At 36.8% G+C, this 20,906-nt stretch overlaps 1 protein-coding gene across 5 annotated transcripts in view; it reads left to right on the plus strand.

Moving 5' to 3' along the window:
- LOC150082988 (uncharacterized) overlaps positions 1 to 20,906 on the plus strand; it is a 1,785,507-nt gene that overhangs the window by 1,631,560 nt on the left and 133,041 nt on the right. For all 5 annotated transcript variants that reach the window (XM_090377722.1, XM_090377724.1, XM_090377725.1 and 2 more), the window contains one exon: positions 13,678 to 13,781. In XM_090377722.1, the coding sequence (XP_090233848.1) occupies positions 13,678 to 13,781 (104 nt within the window). The remainder of the gene's footprint in view (positions 1 to 13,677; positions 13,782 to 20,906) is intronic.

Below are 20,906 nucleotides of genomic sequence, written 5' to 3' on the forward strand. Positions count from 1 at the left end.
GTACAGCAGTCTTCTCTGTGCTACAGTATCAAAAACATTCCTGAAATCCAAGTATATGATATCAAAATTACTTTTTGCCTCCAGTTCCTTTGTGACCACATTGTAGTATCCAATTAAATTGGTCAGACAAGATTTTCCCTTAACAAACTGATGCAGTGTTTGAATTATTGCTGCAGTCTTGTCTAGTTGATCCTGCAATGCTTTTTTAACCAGTGATTCCATAATTTTCCCCAGAGCAAAAGTTAAACTAACAGGTCTGTAATTATTCATATCAAACTTCACAAAGGGAAGGGGGAGTCCAACCCCTTTGTGAATAAGAGATACATTTGCATAATCTCCAGTCTGTGGGGACCTCCCCTGAATCCAAGGATGCTCTCATAATTATGGCTAAGAGTTTACTTACTTCTTTTGCTGCCTCCTTTAATATAACTGGATAGATCCCATCCACCCCAGTTGAAGTTATGTTTAACTTCACAACAATTTCTCCTCCACTTTGCTCTCGGTTATTACAAAATTCTTTAGCTCCTTGTTAGAGTTTGATAAACTTTTTTGGCATCCCCCCTCCCTAAATAACTCCTCATATGTGATATATGCAAAATCAGCTACCTGAGCAGGATCATCAACAGTTGAATATTGACCATCAATATCAAGTGGACCAATCTGATTCATCTCATTCCTTCTAGAGTTGATATTAGTAAAGAAGACTTTGATGTTTTCCTTTGCATTCTTTGCCAAAGATTTTTTGTAGTCTACCTTCGCTTGCCTGCAACCATCTTTGTGACTTGATTACAGAATAGATTTTATCTACCATAAGCTTCTGTGTCACTTGCTACTTTATATGCATCCCATGCATTTTTCTTCTCTGCCATGAGTTTCATTAGTTCATCTGACAGATATTAGTTCATATGTCCTCAACATCCTGAAATCTGTTTCCGTTGAGGCAGATTTCGCCTTGGGATAGAAAAAAAGAAGTCTGCTGGTGCTAGATCGGGAGAGTAGAGTAGATGATTGAGCTGTACAATGCCATGTTTTCTCAGAAATGTCTTCACAACAAGTGTGGAATGGGAGGGGACACTGCCGTGCAACAAAAATGAGCTGCCTTTCTCTTGAAATTGCACCTCACCTGGGAAATGTACTTAGCTAGTCTTTGAAGCACCTATATGTAGAATACAACATTGACTCTTTACCCTTTGGTTCAATTCATTGTAAATTGCGCCATGGTTGTCAAAATAGAGGATCAGAAATATCTTGATCCCGGACTTCTAACGAAACTTTTTGGCCACGATGATGATTTTGATTTTGAACTCCACTGTGTGCTCTGACTCTTCATCTCTAGTTTGTATTGAAATGCCCAACACTCATCTCCAGTGACAGTATAGTCAAAGAAATTAGTATCTGTCTTCCATGAGTCTGTGTGGCACAAATTTTGCACAGACCTTCCTTTTCCCTAAATCATCATGCAGAATTTAACAGATCATCTCCTTATATTCATATCCAACTTGTTATCTATCATTTTGAGGGTAAAACTGATCTTTTTCCACAATTTCTCAAACTTCTGTAACTCTGTCCTTATTTCGAGAGGTATGTCATGTATATCTACTTGTCTACTTTTTGGGTTATCGCAAACATCCTCATGTCCATCTTTGAATCACTTATACCATTCAGACCCACTGCTATGACTTAACATTTCATCATGATAAACAGTTTTTAGCATTTCATTCAATTCTCTTACAGATTTTCCTAGTTTAAATCAAAATTTGATATTCTTTCATTAATCCATTGCAAAATCATGACATGGAACATTAACACTACTAACAGAACTGGTTGTTACTTACCTGTCAGTCTACTGGATAATCTCTATACCACCTTCTGTTGGAGGAAGTTTGAATTACAACATACTACTTCCATTTATTTTCAAACTCATCAAACTTGACCATAATAGCACCACTCTGGTAAATTTTTGTCTTAACGAACTACTCCATTTATATTCAGACTCATCAAACATGACCACAACAGCACCACTCCAGGAAATTTTTGTCATAACTCATATATATATATAGATAAAAAATTGGGTTGTGCAATACTGGAATGTACAATATAGCAATGTCAGAGTGCAGCAGTGTATATGATATATGCATTATTTTTAGTTTAATAAAGCTGGCTAACAATTACTTGTTCTAGTGTGCTACAGGAATAGTAAAGCAAATTGAAAAAGTAATACAAAACAAATAAAAAAAGGAAAAAATAAAGCATATTGTAAAACAAAAATTGAAGCACTTAATAATCAAAAAAATAATAATAATAATAATTAAAAGAAAGCATTAATTAAGCCAAAATAGATTAATTGTATATCCACAGTAAAAGCCTCCTTAAAGTTTAAAAAGAATCATTAATTTTATAGGTTTCAACAATACATGACAGTTACATAATGAATACCCAAATAAATTGGGCTAGTTCTAGAGTTCAGGAGCCATTGGTGCAAGAATTGATATAAAAAAAAAGAACAAGAAGGTGTTTTCTATGCTATGATTGAATGGGGGCATTTGTTTGGATTTGGTGCCCTTTTCTGGCCAGTGCTTAAATGTATTGTACCCATGCCTCCTTTAGGACTGGCCCTGTGAATAAGTCATCTTTCCTCATCTTGTCAGAGGGTCTACAACTCATAACTTTTGGACATAGCTTTGATAATCATGACATTCCATCATTGGGGGATCTAAGAAATAGGACCCAGTTAACAAACTAAACCAAGTTTATGTTCTCTATGGAATACCAAGCCTATAGCTTTTATTAGGGTAGAACAAGAATGGCCAAAACTTTTCCTGCAGCATGCCACATATGTTGAAATGCATCGCAAGCCACCTTGGTCAGGTCTGGAATATAAAAAGTTTTTTCTAACTATTAAATAAATTTTATGCTAAGCACTAGTAATAAAAAAATTAAACAATTTTAAGTTTATAAAAAAATTTAATATAAGTTAATGAGTAAATAATTGTCTTCCCAAAGTTGATGTCATGAGAAGCTCCTTAATGTCTCCTACTTACTTGTGCTAAATTAAAACTAAAAAACAAAAACAATAAATATGAGCTGATAAATAAAGTTCCTAGTGTGCGGTGAAAAAAGCAGAATTTAAACCGTATGTCAATGCTTTCCAAACTTTTTAGACTAACATGCTATGCTTCTACCAAAAATAATCCAACACCCACCCAAGAGAGGAGGTTTGTAATTATTTAACACACCACTCTTTTTGCTCCTTCTCTTTAAGCTGATAAAATGATCAGCTTCCTTTGATTTGGGCCAAAAACATGTAAACATCATTAAGAAAGGGGGGGGAGGAATATGTCAATTTCAAACAGCTTAACCAGTGCTGTTTGAAATCAACTGGATCAGTTATTAGCTTCCAAAGAGAAAGAATATGTCCAGAGCTCATTTTCCTCCAAGCACATGAAAAAATAAATGTCACAAATTAATAATTGCATTTTAATTCCAAAATTTGGCAACATCCTATGGGACATGATGCAACATACTTTGGAAAGTTCTGTTATGTATGTTTAGCTTCATTTCATTTTTGAACAACTGTATAATTTTTTACATTATTTTTTTTTTTCGTATTCATCATCATCATCATCAGCCATTTTCAATCCACTGCAGGATGAAGGCCTCTCCAGCAACTTTCCAGTTCCTTCTGTTTTGAGCACTGGCCATCCATTTACTACCCAAAAACTCATGAATTTCATCTATCCATCTCGGCCTTTGTCTTCCAGGTTTTCTTCTAGCTCCTCTTGGGTACCATTCTATTATTTTCTTAGTCCATCTGTCATCATGTCTTCGAGCTATGTGTCCTGCCCAAGACCATTTTAGTTCTTTAGTTTTGATAAGAATGTCCTTTACTTGAGTTTGCTGCCTAATCCATGTGTTTCTCTTCTTATCTAACAGTCTGATTCCCAATATAATTCGTTCCATTCTTCGCTGTGTAGTTCTCAGCTTCTCTTCCATTCTTTTGGTGAGTGCCCAAGTTTCACTTCCATAAGTCATGGTGGAGAGTATACATTGGTTCATTATTTTACGTTTCAGACAAACTGGGATATTGCTCTTCAGTATGTGACTATATTTCCTGAATGCTATCCATCCAAAATTTATTCTTCTCTTGACTTCCAGCCATTTTTCATATTAGGAAGCCATAAGTGGCAAGTATGCCTTGAGTTGGGTTGGGTTGGCTATTCCTAAGGTAGAGTATAATGATGGATTAAATTGTCAGGCAATTTATATTTCAAAGAAGAATTTTACAGTCATTAAAATAACAATAAAAAGTTATATATATTACAATGGATTCCGGTTATTTGGGCCACCATTAATCGGGGCAGCCTTAAAAAACAGAACCCAATCGAGAAAATAGCCAGGATTTACTTCGCTTAATTGGGACAACATGCTGTTTAATTGGGGCAGGAGACCGCAGCACTGGAGATTACCCTACGATTTTCTCCGACCGAACCACGTGGTGCAGTCGGATTTGTGGAGGTCACAATAAAAACAATTGTTTATTGGGCTTTCCTCTTAGTGCAATCTATCATAAATGAATAGTAAACTCGATCTTATTGAATTTGCAATAATAGTGACAGCTGGAATTATGTGGATTATTATGGTGAAATGTGCTTACACTTCCATGGAATCTTCAATCATATAAAAAAATTAATTTTCAGAATCTTCTCTTCATTCCTATTTTTAAAGCTTCGTAAAATTGTTACTCCGTTCTCACTTGCACATATCTTGTTACTTGCAATTCATGTGTGCCGTGTTCTTTGTCATTGATTCCTTATTATTTTACCATTTTAAATTTTAAACCCCACCCACAAATGTCAGTGAAAAGAAATGCCAACTAGTTAGTATGTACATATTACAGTACATATTAATTATTCCGATTATCACGTATATTCTTCTGATTTTCACATATCATTTAATTTTTTAATTGGTAAGGTAACAAAGGGTAAATTTGTGTTTAATATATCTTTACTTTTATAGCTGTGGATAATATTCCTCCTATTTTCGCTAATTAGAATCACTGTTTAATAGAATTAAAATTCAATTCACAAACGTGATCACAATGACCGGCGCTTACTACACATCATACAGTGAACCAATTTTAAAGAGGGGGTCTATTGTATTTTTAACTTTTTTTACATGGAACTTCAGATAATTGGGGCAGCCGCTTAATCAGGCCAAAATGCACTAGTCCCAATGTGTCCCAATTAACCGGAATCGACTGTATATGTATTTAATAACAGGTTTGTTAAAATTTTTATATTGAACAAGAGATGAACATATATTGCAATATCTATTTATATACGGACATGATGAACATCAAGTAATATAAAATATGAGTTGCTAGTAAAATTCAATTTATTCAAACTCCTCTTCAAACTTTTTCTCACATTGATTGTTCAATAAGTTTGCTGAAACCTAAAGTTTCAATATATAACATTGCATACATCTGGGAAATTCCTTGTTCCATTTTAAAGTGCTCATTGTTCTTTATACACTAGCAAAAAAGTGATAGAGTGATGTGCTCAACATCTGATATGCACTGCTAGTCTTTTTACACTAGAAGTGCTTGTTGCAAACTGTCACTAAACCTTTAAGAAAATAGATGCCAGCACTTTATTATTCTTCATGGAAAAAATTAGTAGATTAATTCAGCTAAGAATTGTTAATGTGATGCTGTCTGACACCATGTTCGGCCATTCAATATTGAATGACTGAACATGAAATTAAATTCAGAAAAAATATAATATAGTAACACCCAAATTGTACTTCTTTTTATTTCAACAAAGTCTGCATTGTAATTCCTAAAACAGGCAGGGGCATCATGTCTCAAGGGGGGAGGGGGATCCAGTCTACCTTTGCAAAACTCACAAGCCATCAAGTCTGTAACTGCCTTTAGTGTTAGGAGATAAAAGTAATGGTGTACAGATGGATTAGTAATTTAGTAACAGTGAAGATTGTGAGACTAAAATCAGGCTGTTCACTGCCACTTAATTAACTAATCGATTAATATACCATTCTTTTTTCTCTCCTGACACTGAAGATCTTGATTACTGAAATGCTATTTAAAACTTAAAATAACATTAATGTTCACCTTTTTGGTCAATATTTTCATTTCTTAGGAAGAACCTATAGCAGAAAAGAATCCTTTAACAAGGAGAATAGTATCTAAGTTAATAATATGCTGCCATGTTTTGTTGAAAACTGTATGATTAATTTCATTTACTCTTTCGGTATGTTTTTATATCAGACTTAAAATTAAACTGTTTTGCCTTATGTGCTTCATTTTTTTCTTTATAGTGTACTTTTCCCCCCTTTTTTATATGTTTTGCATTATTATTGAGTTTATTATTTATGTAATATAACTATTATGGCTACAACATAGTAACTGTTTACCATCTATTACTTTAACTAACTATCATGCATATGCACATATGTGTGTGCACATGCATGTATGAACACACACACACACACATGCATGACTATGCAGTACCAATGTGCAAAGTATAGCTGAAAACAACACCCTGCCAGGTGTATTTCAGAGTACTTAGAATGAATAGTGGTTTGGAATTTTTGCCTGGAAGAGAGTTGTTTTTGGGTTAATGTGCAGTGGCATATTATTATTATTATTATTGTTGTTGCTCTTATATTATTTCTCCCTGATTGGGGGATTCCACTCTGTGACGGGTACTGCTAACAAGTATACAGGGTAGTTGTAATGTCTGGTGTTACTGTTGGTAGCGGAAATCTCTGACTATCCTACAAGTGTTCAAGATTGCGACTTTCTGGAGTTCCTTGTAGGTGTTCTCTGGGAGACCTATTGCTGCTAGGCAGCTACATAGAGTCTTTGGTACCATACCAATGGTTGACACAGTGATCGGGATGGTCGATACTTCTTGCATATGACACATCTCCTTGACCTCATGTCTCAGATTTTTTTCCTCGTGGATTTTCTGGACATTGCTAGTGTTAGGCACCGCTATGTCAATTAGGTAGGTAGTCTTTTCCATCTTGTCCACAAGGGTTATGTCCGGTCTGTTGTGCAGGATTGTCTTATCCGTTATTATGGTGCGGTCCCAGTACAGTTTGTGGGTTTGGGTCTCTAGTGCTGGCTGGGGTTTCTTACTTGTAGTATGGTACACTTTCTTTGGAGGCGCCTCCGTAGCCAGGTGGGAAGGAGCAGCAGTGCGTAGCACACGCTTCTTGATTAAACCGGGGTTTCAGCCCGTCACCACCAAATATGGAGGATGCAGAAAGGTCAGGGAATGACCACCGCATATCCCCGGAGCAATATGGCCTTAGTTGCTAATGCTCCTAAAAACCAAATAGCAAACAAACAAACACTTTTTTTGGTCAACTGGTATTTCCTTGCTAGCTTCTGACGTATTATCCTAGCTACTTGGTCATGTCTGTGAGTGTACTCAGTCTGGGTGATCACCTTGTACCCTGCGGTGATGTGTTGGATCGTTTCTGAGGCCAGGTGGCATCGTTGACATGTGTCATCTGACATTCCAGGCTCCTTTGCAATGTATTTTCTGTAGTTTCTGGTGTTGATTACCTGGTCTTGGATGGCCAGCATGAATCTATTAATCTATTAATCTCTTAAAGTCTATTAATCTATTAAAATCTATTAATCTTGTAAATTAATCTTGTTTAAATTAATCTTGTAATTAATCTTGTATTAATCTATTAACCAGTAAAATCTATTAATCTTGTCGAACTTCATTGGCAATTAAATTGTAATTTTAACTATACATATAACCACTTAGGTTACGGAACATAAATAATTAGTAAAAATAAATAATTAATACATAACTTGATACAGAAGTTATATAAAGGGATTTCGTAGATAACACTCGTTACTGAAGCGCGATACAGCATATCCGGAATTCGATAGCATTAGCTTTGTAGAGTATAGTGCATAATATAATATTGTCAATTAATCAGTACATCTATTAATCTTGTTAAACTTCATTGTCAATTAAATTGTACTTTTAACTATATATATATAACGACTTAGAGTACAAACGTAGCAAATAATTAATACATACTTGATACGGAAGTTATATAAAGGGAACTCGTAGATAACACTCGATACCGAAAAATAAATATAGCGTTATAACTGTGTTAAGATACAAGTTTAAGGTTTTAATTTTGTTCTGAAATTGTAATTTTATTGACATTTAAATCGAAATCATGACTCTGACCAGAGCAGCAAAGCAAAAGGCTCAAGCTAATGGGAGTGCTGTGACTCAGGGGAGAACTGAGGGGGGCGGTTGCCCCCTGAATCACGGCCTTTTAAGATGCACTGTTTGCTTGATGTTTGCGGAGCAATCGGGTACGGGACATGATACTGCCATGGGGGATGTCTTTGTGTGTGCACGATGCAAGGAGTGCAAGGAAATTAGGCGACAACTCGGCGTTGTTATGGGCCTATATGAGACCTTGAAGGACAGGGTGGATGCCCTCGAAGGAAATAAATTGAGGGGCCCATCAAGCTCTCAGCTGCCCACATCAACACCAGAGCTTGGACTTGGTCATCTTGCAACACAGAGGCAGCCCCCAAGGCAGAATGCGCTGGTCCAACAGGAACTAGTAGTTGTTGGTGACTCAATTGTCAGGGAAACGGGGAACATGCTTTGTAAAAAGGATAGGTGGAACAGGACCAGGGTATGTCTGCCAGGGGCAAAGGTTGATGACGTTGTAGAGCAGATATCATCTTTTAAGGGCACAAAAGGTGATATAGTTGTACACGTTGGCACTAATGATATTAAGAGTAGGAGACCAGCGGAATTACTTAACAAGTACAGGTCACTGTTGAAAAAAAGCCGTGAAGTAGGGTTGAATTTGAAAGTGTCTGCAATTCTGCCCAGACACGATAGGAGGGAGTATATGATGAGAGCCTTGTCGATCAATTCGGCCCTGGAAAGATTGTGCAAGGCTGAAGGGGTAGAATTTTTTTCAGCCTGGACTGTACTTGTTAACAGGAGAGATTGCTTCTACAGGGATGGGATACACTTAAATAGAAAGGGTGCAAGAATATTTGCTGATGCTATCGAGGCAGTGTTAGGTGGGTCGGAAAACTGCTAGCTTGGGGGGAGACAAAGACTAATGGATTAACAGTAGCCACGGGCAGAGGTGAAAGAGATTCTTGCACTGCTTCTATTGGAATGAGCAGAAGCCTGAAAAACAAGATGCAGGATATTTCAGAGACTGCTGGAAGTCATTGCGGTACAAGTAAACACATGGGTTGTGTTAGGGTAGCTAAGAATAGAAACAGGTGCATGTATACTTGCGTGTACACTAATGCTAGGAGTTTAGTAAATAAATTTGATGAATTTGAGGTATTACTCAAAACATCAAAGGCAGATATTGTTGGGATATCAGAGACGTAGTGTCACACAGATATAAGGAATGCAGAACTGGAATTTGGGGAGTACAACGTCTACAGAAAGGATAGACAGGATAGGAAGGGAGGAGGGGTTATGCTATTAGTTAAAAAACACATAAAATCCAAGGAAGTGAAGCCAGTTGACATCGCTGGACAGTGCAGTGTTGAGTCAGTTTGGTGTGACATAAGCATAGGTAAATCAAAATTGAGAGTAGGAGTGTGCTATAGGCCTAATGACTCTGATGAGTATAATAAGATACTGTACAGGGAAATAGAGTGGGCCAGTAAATCAGAGAGTCTTATAATGGGGGATTTTAATTTCCCAGATATTGACTGGAATTTGTGGGTTGGTCACTCACACACTAGCAAGGCTTTTGTGGATTTATTGGATGATTGTTTTCTACACCAGCATGTTAGGGAGGCAACTAGAGGGAGTAATACTCTTGATCTGATTATCAGTAGTGATTCTTCATGCATTAGGAATCTGCAGATAAATGAACCACTGGGTGGCAGTGATCACAGTGTGCTGAAGTGGGATTTACTCAAGGAGGTAACTACCATCAGAGGTAAAGGGAAGGGTTTTTGCTTTCGTAAAGGAGACTATGCTGGTCTGAGACAGTATTTAAATTCTATACAGTGGGACCAACTGATGATGTTACCAACAGCAAATTCAAAATGGGAAGCATTCAAGGAACTAATCTTGGAAGCTACCAGGCTTTACATACCAACCAAGAAATATTGTTCAAGGTTCAGGCCTAAATGGTTGTCAGATGAACTAATGAGACATATGGCAGAGAAGAAAAATGCATGGGATACATACAAATTAATGGGTGACGTGGAAGCCTATGATAGATATAAGTTGGTCTGTAACCAAGTCACAAAGGAGATTAGGCAGGCAAAGGCAGATTATGAGAAATCCTTGGCAAAGGATGCAAAGAAAAACAGAAAAGAGTTCTTTACCTATTTAAACTCAAGAAGGAAAGGGATGAATCAGATTGGTCCACTGGATGTTGATGGTTCAACAGTTGAGGATCCAGCTCAGGTGGCTAACAATCTAAACGAGTATTTTGCATCTACATTCACACATGAGGAGTTATTCAGGAAGGGGAATGTCGTAGGTGAAGTAAACATTGGCAGTGAGCTAGATGATTTTCTAATAACTGAGAGGAAAGTGGAGGAGAAATTGTTGAGGATAAACATAAAAAAGGCACCCGGGGTGGATGGGATCTATCCAGTTATATTAAAGGAGGCAGCAAAGGAAGTAAGCAAACCCCTAGCCATAATTATGAGAGCTTCTTTGGACTCAGGGGAGGTACCCATGGACTGGAGATGTGCAAATGTAACCCCAATTCACAAAGGAGGATCAAAGGCTAACACAAGTAATTATAGACCTGTTAGTTTAACTTCGGTTCCAGGAAAATTAATGGAGGCACTGGTTAAAGAAGCACTGCAGGATCATCTGGACAAGAATTCAGTTATAGCTCAGACACAGCATGGGTTTGTTAAGGGCAGGTCTTGTCTGACCAATTTGATTGGATACTATGATGTAGTCACAAAAGAACTGGATGCAGGGAATAACTTTGATATTATATATTTGGATCTTAGAAAGGCTTTTGATACTGTTGCGCATGGAAGACTGCTGCACAAATTGGAGAAGTGTGGCATTGGAGGCAAATTGCTGCTATGGATAAAGGGATGGTTGAGTGGCAGAAGACAGAGAGTGGTAATCAATGGACACTGCTCAACGTGGACTAATGTTATTAGTGGAGTTCCTCAGGGTTCAGTGTTGGGTCCATTGTTGTTTTCTGTATTTATAAATGATATTGATGATGGTGTATCAGGCTTAATGTCCAAGTTTGCAGACGATACAAAGGTTGGCAGGGTTGTTAAGGACACTACTGATACTATGCTGCTGCAACAGGATCTGGAAAGGTTGAGCAGATGGGCTGAGAGGTGGCAAATGAAGTTTAACATTGACAAATGTAAAGTACTACATATGGGAAACAGTAACCCCAGATCAACGTATCAACTCTGTGGTACTACGCTGACAGTTGTAGAGAATGAAAAGGATCTGGGGGTAATTGTGCAGGCAGATATGAGGTTCTCTGAGCAGTGCAGACGAGCTGCAAGAGTAGCTCATGGTGTCTTGTCAATGATATACAGGAATTTTTCTAGCAGGGACAGGGATGTGATTATTCCCTTGTATAAGGCATTGGTCAGGCCACACCTTGAGTACTGTATACAGGTCTGGAGGCCTCATTTCAAGAAGGATGTAGAGCTGCTGGAACGAGTACAGAGAAGGGCAACAAGATTAGTGAATGGAACAAAGGGTTGCTCTTACGAAGAAAGGCTTAAGTTTTGCAAATTACAGAGCCTGGAGACTAGGCATCGCCGAGGTGATCTGATAGAGGTGTACAAGGCTTTGAATGGCTTGAGCATGCTCAATGCCGATGGAATTCTTCCTCTTGCTCAGAATAATCACCTGAGAGGGCATAAATTCAAATTGAGGAAGGACGGATGTCGGATAGATGTGCGGAAATTCGCCTTTAGCCAGCGGGCAGTTGGTTTGTGGAATAGACTTCCATCGCTTGTTGTTGAAGTTGATAGCCTAAACAAATTTAAGGCTCAGCTGGACAGGTATTTCGAACGAATTGAGGGGTGAAATGGGAGTAGTGGTTGTTTTTTTTTTTTTTTTTCTTTTTTTTTTTGGCTGATGCTGAATAAGCTTGCTTTCTTGCATCATATGCCTCTACTAATGCTAATGCTAAATGCTAATCCTTCAGTCTCGGGGAAGAGCATCCCACTTGTGAGCCATGCATTGGAAGCAATGTTATTGATGTGATCTTGATGGAGGTCATTGTAGTGTCTGCCATGGTATTATTATTATTATTATTATAAGCTATATGGTGCAAGGAAGCCTGAGGCTTATGCTGCACTAGCCAAAAAAAAATATTCCCCAGTTACCCTAAGAGAGAGAGAGAAAAGTAAAAGGGAATCACCAAGAAAAAGAAGAATAATGATCAGGACCCTGGGTGTGCCAAAACCGTACTCACCAGATGTGAGCCCCTGGGGTTAGTTGACACCATACAGCCACATTCTGTTCAGTTTAGCTTTATGGCTTATTGCTCGTGTGTTCTCTGTCATTTAAATATCTTATATCTGTGACATTTCAATAAACTTAATGCCATTGTCCTTGATTGGCTTAACACAGTCACACATTTTACAAAAAAACAAAACAAAACACAGTATCCAAAGCACACAGCAGTACTGAGCAATCCACACATACAACAGCTCCAAACATGCTTAGAGTGAAGAGGGATGCTATTGAGTACTCTTGCAAACTACCATATCAGAGAACCACACTGTAGAGCAGTGATGCCAAACTTTATAACTCCTGAGAATAGTAGTTATTCTCAGGAGTTTATAAAAAGTTTATAAAAAAATATTATATATTTTTTTATAAACTTTATAACTTTATAAAGTTATAAAGTTTATAAAAATTTGAGAGCCACAAAGCCAATCAAATTTTCAAAAAGTTGAGTAACTGCAGCCTTCAATAACATAACATTATTTTAGTCATATTTGATATGCTCATTACTAAATAAAGGAAAAAAAGACTATCTTATAACCTGAAAAAATACTGCCAGAAACATTTGAGTTGAATTATTATGATTATTTTCATATCTTTGAGTCTGTGTAAAAAAATTATGTTAATGGACATTTTGGAGGGAACCATGTCTTTCCCAGTAGTGAAAAGGTGCACGAATAAAAGCATAATAATTTTTTCTAGGAATTTTTGGTATTTTAATGAATCAGGAAACAGCTATGTGTTTGTATGAATAATATTTAGAAACTACGTGATTTCTTGAAAAATGCCAACTGGTATTAAAATCATTATATATTTGTTTGCTATCCTTGAGTTCCCCTCTCCCCCATTAATGAAGGTATTAATTTGAGACATGATTTTTTTTTTTCCTTGGAGCTGCAGTTCAAAGGTAAGAAAGTGTCAAAGTTCAAGTGTCAAAAAGGTCATATGCAGCTCACAAGCCACATTTTGGCCATATTTGCTACAGAGATTAAACTTAAATGTAAACAAAATTAATTTCTTCACGTACACTTACCAATGAAATTAACTTTGGCACTGAATGAAGTTAAGTTATAGTAAGATGCTAAAAAGTGATTGATTGTTATAACTCAGACTTAAAATAAAATTAATGTGAATCTTTTTGGTCAATATTTTAATTTATTAGGATGAACCTACAACAGGAATGGATCCTTTAACAAGGAGAATAGTATCTAATAACATAATGCAAGTAGTAAAAGATCAAAGGTCTGTGCTTTTGACTTCACACAGGTAAGAGAGTCTGTATTTGTTTTCAAATAAATTATTATTTAATTTCTTCATCCATCTTTATAGTGTATTTAGAAGCATGTGACACCATAATGTTGAAGTGAAAATAGCAGAAGAAAATAGTATACGTTGTCATTAATCATAGCCTATGCATGATTTTCATGCATGGGCTAACCTGGAAAATGCTAAAATATAGTAACAGTACTAATATTGCTGTCATTGAATGATGCACGATATATATATATTTTATTTAATTATCGTGTTAAGGTAGCCCCAGCCAGACTATGGCAACTGCACTGTAATATGTGTAGATATTGTAATCAACAAAGGACAATCAACATAGTGATAGTGATGTTCATGTACTATAGCATAGTGTTGGATTGTGTTGTTTGTGTTGAGTAATTGGTCTCTTAGCTCAGATGATTACAGAGTATGCAATTCTGTCCTGATTTCTGTCATTGGCATGGAGAGCCAGGCCCATGTTTGTTTTTGTGTTTTTGTACCTCTATTTATATACTATATTTAATATTTATTTATTTATATTTATATACTATACTCTTTCCCTGAATAGGAAGAGAGGAAACACTATAGAATGGTGAGTGGTGGCAGATTGCAGTAAATATCAATCAACTCCCCATATCAAATCACAGCTTGTTCATTCCAAATCATTATTTAACAAATCAGTACTTTATAAGAAGCTCCTATTGCATAGAAGTTGTCATTAAAGTAAAAAGCATCTCCTGAAAATTTATAAACCATATTCCCAAAATTATGTTCAGCAACATTCTCCAATTGTATGTTCAGGAAGGATCCCAAATTTTAATCCATTATTCTGCAATATTAATCCCAAATATTTCCTGAAATATTTTCAATTCATGCTTTCACAAAAAAATCTACCCACCTTATCTGTCCATACCCTCTAATAATCTGCAATCACTCTCTAGCTAAAATGACTCTAACTCACTCTCCGGCTAAAATGACTCTAACTCACTCTCCAGCTAAAAGCAAATTTTCATTCACAGAATCCCATGAGCTGTCCTAGCAGCCAGACGGCACTACTCAGTGAACTTCATTTTGGACTGTATAATTATGCCTGTGTATGTTATTTTGGGATTACTGCTATGCATATAGAGTACCCTGCATTTATCAATGTTAAATTAACCACCCAGCCAACCTGTGTATCATCTGCAAACTTAAAAACAATAAGCTTGATATTCCTTCATAAATATCATTAACAAATATTGAAAATAGTAAAGAAGCTAGCACTGAACCATGAGGGACACCGTTAATAACATCAGCCCAAGAAGAGCAATGCCCATTTATAACCATCCTCTGTCTTCTGCTACTCAACCATCCCTGTATTCATAGTAGTAACTTCCATAATGCCACACTGATCCAATTTGTACAGGACCCTTTCATTTGGAAAATGTCAAAAGCTTTATAGAAATCTAAGTATATGATGTCAAAATTATTTTTTACATCTATTTCCTTTGTTACTCTGTCATAGTAACTTATAATATTGGCCAGACAGTATTTTCCTTGACAAATCCATGCTTTTACTACCGTAAAACTACATTCCTGTCAAGATAATCCTGCAATACTTTTTTAACCACTAACTCCGTTATTTTCCTTGGAACAGATCAGGTTTACAGGTCTGTAATTACTCACTTCATCCTTTGATTTCCCCCCATTTCAAATAGGAGATACATATTTGCAATCTCTAATCTGTACTTCCCTCGAATCCAAGGATGTTCTCATAATTACGACCAAAGATTTGCTTACTTCTTTTTCTGCTTCTTTTAATATAATTGAATAGATACCGTTAGCCAGATGCCTTATTTCCTTTTAGCTTCACTAGTTTATCTTCAACTTTCCTGTCAGTTACCACAAAATCATTCAGTTCACAGTTATTATTTGATGTATGTCTGGTATGTCCATCCTTAAACACCCGTTTTGCTTAAATGTAGATGCAAAATAGTTTTCCAGTGTCAGAAACCAGACCAGGATCATCAGTAGTTGTCATTCATATCTAGCAGACAAATGTTGTTCCACTTTTCCTTCTAGTGTTAACATAAACAAAGAACTCTATGCTACTTTTATTTGCATTTTTAACCAAATATTCTTCATACCATTAACTTTTCTAATCCCCTTTTTTATCTGATGCAACCTTGTTTGTGTGACTATATTCTATACACTCTCATAATTTAATAATCATTCCATTCATTTTTCTTCTCTGCCACTAGTTTCATCACTTCATTTGACAGCCATTTAGGTCTAAATCTTGAAGAATATTTATCGGTTGGTACAACAAAAAACCTAGTTGCTTCTACAGTTACTTCCCTGAATACTTCACATTTAGTATTTGCAATTGAAAACATCAGTTGGTCTCAGCGAAAAGAATTTAAAATCTGTATAAATCAATGTAGTTGCCTTTATGAAAGTGAAATCCCTTCCCTTTATCTCTGAGTGTAGCATTAGTAGAGGCATATGATGCAAGAAAGCAAGCTTATGCAGCATCAGCCAAAAAAAAAAAAAAAACAGTCCCATTTCACCCCTCCGTTCATTCGAAATACCTGTGCAGCTGAGCCTTAAATTTATTTAGGCTATTCAGTCTGTTCTAGAGTTTACATAGGTAACGAACACTTTTCTGTTTTTCTTTGCATCCTTTGCCAAGGATTTCTCATAATCTGCCTTTGCCTGCCTAATCTCCTTTGTGATTTGGTTACAGACCAGCTTATATCTATCAGAGGCTTCCATGTCACCCATTAATTTATATGCATCCCATGCATTTTTATTCTCTCCCATATGTCTCATTAGTTCATCTGACATCCATTTTGGCCTAAACCTTGAAAAATATTTCTTAGTTGGTATGCAAAGCCTAGTAGCTTCTAAGATAAGTTCTTTGAATGCTTCCCATTTTGAATTTGCTGTTGGTAACATCATCAGTTGGTCCCACTGTATAGAATTTAAATACTGTCTCAGACCATCGTAGTCGCCTCTACGAAAGCAAAAAACCCTTCCCTTTACCCCTCATGGTAGTTACCTCTTTGAGTAAATCCCACTTCAGCACACTGTGATCACTACCACCTAGTGGTTCCTTTATCTGCAGATTCTTAATGCATGAAGAATCACTACTGATAATCAGATCAAGAGTATTACTCCCTCTAGTTGCCTCCCGAACATGCTGATGTAGAAAACAGTCATCCAATAAATTCATAAAAAACAATGTGTGAGTGACCAATCCACAAATTCAAGTGAATATCTGGGAAATTAAAATCCCCTATTATATGACTCTCTGATTTACTGTCCCACTCTATTTCCCTGTATAGTTTCTTCTTATACTCATCAGAGTCATTAGGCCTATAGCACACTCCTACTCTCAATTTTGATCTCCCAATGCTTATGTCACACCAAACTGATTCGACACTGCACTGTCCCGCGATGTCGACTGCACTTCCTTGGATTTTATGTGTTTCTTAACTAATAGCATAACCCCTCCTCCCTTCCTATCCTTTCTGTACACATTGTACTCCTCAAATTCCAGTTCTGCATTCCTTATATCTGTGTCACACCACGTCTCTGATATCCCAACAATATCTGCCTTTGATGTTTTGAGAAATACCTCAAATTCATCAAATTTATTTACCAAACTCCAAGCATTAGTGTATACACAAGTATACATGCACGTGTTTCTATTCTTATCTACCCTAACACAACCCATGTGTTTACTTGTACCGTAATGACTCCCAGCAGTTTCTGAAATACCCTGGTCTGAAGTACAGACCAGGCTGAAAAAAATTCTACCCCTTGAGCCTTGTACAATCTTTTCAGGGCCAAATTGATCGACAAGATTATATCTTTAACTAAATCTGACATCAACATATTAGGATTACTGCTACCTAGTGGTTCCCGTAGATTCTTAATGCTGTACTACTGTGTGAGTGACCAGCCCACAAGTTTCAGTCAATATCTGGAAAGTTCCATTATAATACATTCTTTTATTACTTTTTAGTACTAGATGTATATACCATAAGCCAAGACTTTAATTATTGCTTATAGTATACATCTGGTTGTATTAAAAAATGATGATACATAGAAATGTATAGTATCTTACGTGATGCCGCACCAGAACTTTAGTTCAACTCTGCTGTGGTACACTGTAATGATACAGAACTCTATAAATGGCCAGAAAGGTGTGTAATGTTATGTTTGCACAGTGTAAGTGTTGTTGTTGTTGTTGTTGAGTTGTTTCTGGCCACTCCGTCATCAGGTATTAATTGAGCCAAAAGACATTAAATTATATTTGCCTCTTTTTTATTTCAAAAAAAGTGAATGTATGCAAAGTGTGAGGCCTCATGGGGTCTACATTAAGTAACATTTGACCTTCCAATGAAAAAGGGTTCCAAACCCCAACCTAACCATTGCCTTAATCACCACCTTATCGCTGCTGGAAAAATTCCTGTATATCGTTGAATCCATGAGATTTACTGAAAATCTCTTTCCACTGTTCAAAGAAATTCATATCTTACTGCACAATTACCCCCAGGTCTTTTTCATTCTCCATTACCCTGATTGTGGTTCAATGCAGTCATTCCCACACGCAGGTTAATTGGAGAATATTAATATTATTCCAGGTTAATATATCCAATATATATATTTAGCAGTAATTCAAGTTTAATATACTAATCTTGGATTACTGCTACCCATAAATTGCATTTGTCAATGTTAAATTTCAACTGACACATCCTAACCCATCTCTCTAGTAACAGCTCATTACTGTCACTAATCAGGAAGTACCACTGATTCCACCAACCTTTGTATCATCTGCAAACTTAGACATTAAGTCTGAAATACCTTCATCAATATTAATAATAATAATAATGATAATAATAATTATTATTATTATTGTTGTTGTCTGGTGTTACTGTTGGTAATTATTATTATTATGATGTTGCTCTTATATTATTTCTCCCTGATTGGTGGAGGGGTTCCACCCCGTGACGGGTATTGTATTGCTATCAAGTACATAGGGTGGTTGTTATAGCTGATGTTACTGTTGGGGCAGATACAGGAAAAAGCATTTGAGTATAATATACACTTATTTAACCTATATGTAGATTTCAAACAAGCTTTTGATTCACTCAACAGAGAAGAAATGATAAATGATCTCCTGGGCATACCTGCAAAGATTGTTAGGCTCATATTAACAACCCTGGCTGGCTCTGAAGCAGTGGTGAGAATTGACAATGATTTGACAACTTCCTTTAACACTGGTGTTAGACAGGGTGATGCGCTCTCTACTGTATTATTTAACTTGGTTTTAGAGGCGGCTGTCAGAAAATTAGAAGTGACTGTACACAGGTACAAAGGTACAAAGACAGTGCAAGTCTGTACAGAGGTACAAAGACAGTGCAAGTCTGTGCATATGCTGATGATGTCGCTATTATCAGCAGGACTAAAGGAGCACTGGAGGAAACAGTGGCCAGGCTGGATAGTGAAGCACAAAGAAGAGGACTTAGGATAAATGAAGCGAAGACAAAATATATGGAAGTTTGGAGAATGGCAGATAACATGGAAAATTTAAGAACCAATAGCTTCTCATTTGAGCATGTTCAAAATTTTGCCTATCTAGGTTCACAGATAAACCAGTCCAACTGTATTACTAATGAAATATTATCCTGTATCCTTAGTGGAAACAGAGGCTTCTATGCACATAAAAAACTAATGAAGTCCAGAGTATTGAACAGACATTTAAAATTAAGGATATATGAAAATCTCATTAGACCAGTTGTACCATATGGTTGTAAAGCTTGGACATTAACGAGTAAAGATGAGCAGTTGTTGAATGTTCAAGCGTAGAATTTTGCAAAAGGTCTTTGGGCCTGTACAAGACATTGATGGATCCTGAAGGATCAGAATGAACCATGAACTTGACAATCTTATTCAGGGTGCAGATATCATCAGATTTGTGAAGAGCCAGAGACTTGCCTGGTTGGAACATGTTATGAGAATCGATGACAGCAGAACAACTAAGAGGATAATGGAATGGAAATCCTCAGTAGGAGGGCAAGAGGAAGACCGTCGAAAAGATGGATGGATAACGTAGAAGAGGACTTAAAGACCATGAGAATAAGAAGTTGGAGAAGTTTGACTTCTGGAAGGGCTTACTTGTAGAACATCATTGAGAAGGCTAAGACCCACCATGGGTTATAACACCAGAAGAAGAAGAAAGCAACATTTGATGTTTATTTGTTGTTCCATTGCAAAATTGTGACAAGGAATGCTAATGCTACTAACAAAACTGGTTCTTACTAGCAACCTGTCAGCCTGCTGGACAATCTCTGTACCACATATGTTGGAGGAAGTTTGAACTACAATACACCACTTCCATATATTTTCAAACTCTTCAAACATGGCTGCAATTCTCTAGTTCATTCTATGAAATAGCTTCTTCGCAGGACCTTTTGTGAGGTCCAGTAACATGGACTGGAAATATGACATTAACATTGACTAGAAATGTGACATTAACATTGACTGGAAATATGATAAACTTACTTGTTAATGTCAACAGATTAATATTAGGTAGACTTACTATCACCTCAATCTCATTTGCAAGAGCATATATCCTGTATCTGATGCACGAGAGTTAGTATTAGTAGAGACATGATGCAAGAAAGCAAGCTTATGCAGAAGCATCAGCCAAAAAAAAAAACAAAAAAAAAAAACACTTCCACTTAACCCCTCCGTTCGTTTGAAATACCTATCCAGCTGAGCCTTAAATTTATTTAGGCTATCAACTTCCACAACAAGTGATGGAAGTCTGTTCCACCAACCAACTACCCGCTGGCTAAAGGCAAATTTCCGCACATCTATCCTACATCTGTCTTTCTTCACTCTGAATTTATGCCCTCTCAGGTGATTATTCTGAGCAAGAGGAAGAATCCCATTGGCATTGAGCATGCTCAAACCATTCAAGGCTTTATACATCTCTATCAGATCACCTCGCAGGTGCCTAGTCTCCAGACACTGTAATTTGCAAAACTTAAGCCTTTCTTCGTAAGAGCAACCCTTTGTTCCATTCACTAATCTTGTTGCCCTTCTCTGTACTCGTTCCAGCAGCTCTACATC

This window comes from Mastigoproctus giganteus, chromosome 7, assembly GCF_048544385.1.
Source record: "Mastigoproctus giganteus isolate SK-2022 chromosome 7, ASM4854438v1, whole genome shotgun sequence".
In the NCBI taxonomy this organism is placed as follows: Eukaryota; Metazoa; Arthropoda; class Arachnida; order Uropygi; family Thelyphonidae; genus Mastigoproctus; species Mastigoproctus giganteus.